At 53.8% G+C, this 3,354-nt stretch overlaps 1 protein-coding gene across 1 annotated transcript in view; it reads left to right on the top strand.

The window, feature by feature from the left end:
* Positions 1-2,690, top strand: part of OPA3 (optic atrophy 3 (autosomal recessive, with chorea and spastic paraplegia)) — a 34,529-nt gene extending 31,839 nt beyond the window's left edge. Inside the window, exon 3 of the mRNA XM_014537395.1 lies at positions 5-2,690. Coding sequence (XP_014392881.1) covers positions 5-142 — 138 coding nt within the window. The 3' untranslated portion in view covers positions 143-2,690. The remainder of the gene's footprint in view (positions 1-4) is intronic.
* The last annotated feature ends 664 nt before the right edge of the window (positions 2,691-3,354 follow it).

Raw genomic sequence — 3,354 nt, 5'->3', positions numbered from 1 at the left:
GCAGGTGCAGGCGCAGGAGGCGCCGAGAGCCCTGGAGGAGCTGCGGGCGCAGATGCAAGAGGTGCGCGCTGAACTCTACACCCGGGACGCGGAGGCGCGGTCCAAGTCCACGCCCAAGCCAGCGTCCACGCCCGAGAAATAGGAGGCTGCTGAAGCCTGAACTTGGATGTGGCCATGTGCGCCCTAATGTGCTGGCCCAGCGGAAGCCACTGAGATTTTGATGAACTTGGCTGTTGGTCATCCCCTGCTGACCAGTGGTAGTACCTTGCACTGGGACTGTGAAGCGTTCCAACATAGCCACCTCCTTAGCTCATTGGTACAGCACACAGTGCTCATCTCTCCGCCCCATCCCAAACCTCACCGGCCTTCTGGGTCCCAGCCCCAGGACGACATGCTCACTCTTCTGGCAGAAGGAAAACATGGAACCTGGACCTCAGCTGATCAGCCTGTCAAGCTCCCCATTTGCCTGATCAGTGCTACCTTCCCTGGGACACTGGGCCATTACACTGAACACCCCCTTCTTTTGATCAGTTGGTACAGACCATTGTAAGGAATGCAGTGTCTTTCCCTGGACTTCTGTCCCCTTTATCTTAAGAGGGGGAAAAGGATCCTGGCTTGCAATCGATCCACCGAATATCTTTCCTTAACCTGATCTGTGAGACCTTCTCCTGAGTCCTCAAGTGGAATATTCCAACAGAGACCCCTCCTCCTTCAGTCTGTGGCACCACCCACTGGAATGGCTGGTCTTCTCAGGCAATGCCCTCCCAACCCCCTGACCTGGTGGACTTTGATTTTGCCCAGGGCTAATCAACTTGCCTTTCAGCCTCAGCTTCCTGTTACCTGTCACCAGAGTCCCCGGGGCTTTCCTGGCTGTCCTTTCCTACCTTCCCCAGGGGCCATGGATTAGATGATCACATCCCCCATGTTTCCTTTAAATGCTGATCTGTGGGCTCCTGCTCCCCTCCCCTGGGGCTCCGGACTGGTCCAGCAGTCCCTCTTCATGCACTGGTACCTCCTGCCTCCTTAGCCCCAAGTGCCACCGCCATCTCCCTGGTGTGGGCCCCTAGTTGGTTTTACCTTCTTTAGTCGTTTCCTAGGGCTGCCTAACAAATTACCACGAATTTGGTGGCTTAGGACAACCAGAATTTATTCTCTCCCAGTCCTAGAGGCCGCAGATCCAAAGTCAGCTGTCAGCACTGCCTCCGAAGGCTCTAGTGGGGGATCCTTGTCTCTTCCAGCTTCTGGTGTCTCCAGGTGCTCCTTGGCTTGCGGCTGCATTCTCTCCAGTCTCCGCCTCCATCCTCACGTGGCCTTCTCTTCTGTCTCTTGTAAAGACACCTGGTCATTGGACTTAGGGCCACCCTAACTCTAGGAAAGACCCTTTTCCCAAATAAGCTCACATTCACAAGTTCCATCACCTCGCTCCACCTCCCCACCCCAAGAGTGTGCTGGGACTCCTACCGACCCCATGGGACATTTGACCTTTCCCACATGAGAGAGGAACAGCCCAAGGAGAGCTCCTATTTTTCAGACTGTAGGTGTTTCCTAATTAAAGGAGCCCTGAGATGAGGAAGCCGTCTTAAGGACTGTCTGAGAACCATTATATGGATCTCCAAAATGGGTACAAAGCTCATTAAAATTAGGAGAGAAGCTGAGAGATCTGATGGGGGTGAGTCTAGAGTCATCCTATGAACTGTCCCAGATGGGGAAACTGAGGCTCAGGAAGCCAAGGGACTTGCCCAGGGCTATGAAGCCCATGAGGGATGGGAGCCAGTGGCACTGGGAGGGAAATGGGAGCCCAGGTTACCCTGGGGGCAGGGTGCTTGAGGGAACAGGTGGGGGGGCAAAAAGGGAGACGAGGGGGAGGCAGATCACTGGGGGAGGGGTGGGAATCTCCACAGAGGTCCCAGAGCAGTGCTGAGAGTGGGTGGCCCTCCATCCCCAATCACAGCCACCCAAGATCTTGGCATTCAGTGAATGGGCGTGGTCATAGACCAGAAAATGGGTGGGGCAGGTTTTCTTCCACTTCCCCCAGGTGGTTAAAAACACCTGGCCACAAGACCGGGTAGAAACCCAGTAAACTGGGTTAGTGAAACATCAATTCTTTATAGAAGAAAGGGAGAGGCTGGTGTAGAGGGCGCGGAGATGGGTCATGGGTGGGGTGTTTCTAAAGTAGGAGTGACCCGAGTGGGTTAAATGATGAGGGGAAGAAGGCAAGAGATACCAGTGCATGGAAGGGTGGTGGACCGAGGAGCCAGGTGGGCAGGCTCAGTGCCTGGTTTCCATGGTTACCCCTGAGAGGATTCACTCTGGCCCTGTCACATCTCTGGAGGACGGGTTTCTGGACGCCAGGGATCTTGACTGCAAACCCCTCCCCCATCATGTTAACAAACAGCAGTCAGGTGGAATCCATTGAGCTCTGGGTGGGTGTCAGGCACTGTTCTAAGTGCTTTACGTAATCCCAGTGACATTTTCTTCATTCATGAAGAAGCTGAGGCACAGAGAGGGAAAGTCACCTGCCCAAGGTCACACAGGCAAGAAAGAGGAGGAGGTGGGAGCCTAAGCCCCTGACCCTGCGCCACCTGACCCTGAGGTAGCGCTGTGCTCACATGTGAGATTGAAAACAGCCCCTGCCCTGGCCAATTTGGCTCAGTGGATAGAGCGTCAGCCTGTGGACTGAAAGGTCCCGGGTTCGATTGCAGTCAAGGGCACACGCCTGGGTTGTGGGCTTGATCCCCAATAGGGGGTGTGCAAGAGGCAGCCAATTACGTTTCTCATCATTGATGTTTCTATCTCTCCCTGTCCCTTCCTCTCTGAAATCAATAAAAATATGTTTAAGAAAAAGAAAACAGCCCCTATGTGTGTTGACGTGGCCAGACCTGTGGGATGCAACAGCTTCACCCACTGGGTGGGGGTGGGATCAGGGTGTGTGCAGGTGGGAAGAGCGCCCTCTCAAAATACACGAGGCCGGAGGATGGTTGGTTCATCGCTCCGACTTACTGGCAAAAATTTTGTATGCATTTGCGACTTGGGGAGAGAGGGGTTAGAATAAATTTGTAATTCAAGTTGGTTGTGTTCAAATTGCTGCTTTTTTTTCGTATTTGAAAAATCCCTGTTAACCTTAGCAAAACTGTCCTTCGTTTATTCTTTCATTTAAGACACTGTCACCCAGGTGCCCATTATGCGCCCTGCCTGTTCTGTGCCATGTGGGTCCCAGCGGTGACTGGGACAGCCTCATCCTCCCTCACAGGACTCACAGTCCAGTGGGGAGACAGACGCACATACAGACTTTCCCCCCGAAGTATTACCTGCCCAGCCTCTGGTTACTTGGGAATCAGGCTGAATCCAGATTCC

The sequence above is a fragment of the Myotis brandtii genome, unplaced genomic scaffold (assembly GCF_000412655.1).
Source record: "Myotis brandtii unplaced genomic scaffold, ASM41265v1 scaffold178, whole genome shotgun sequence".
In the NCBI taxonomy this organism is placed as follows: domain Eukaryota; kingdom Metazoa; phylum Chordata; class Mammalia; order Chiroptera; family Vespertilionidae; genus Myotis; species Myotis brandtii.
Note: the sequence above shows the minus strand (reverse complement) of the source record. Positions and strands in the feature narration are given on the sequence as shown.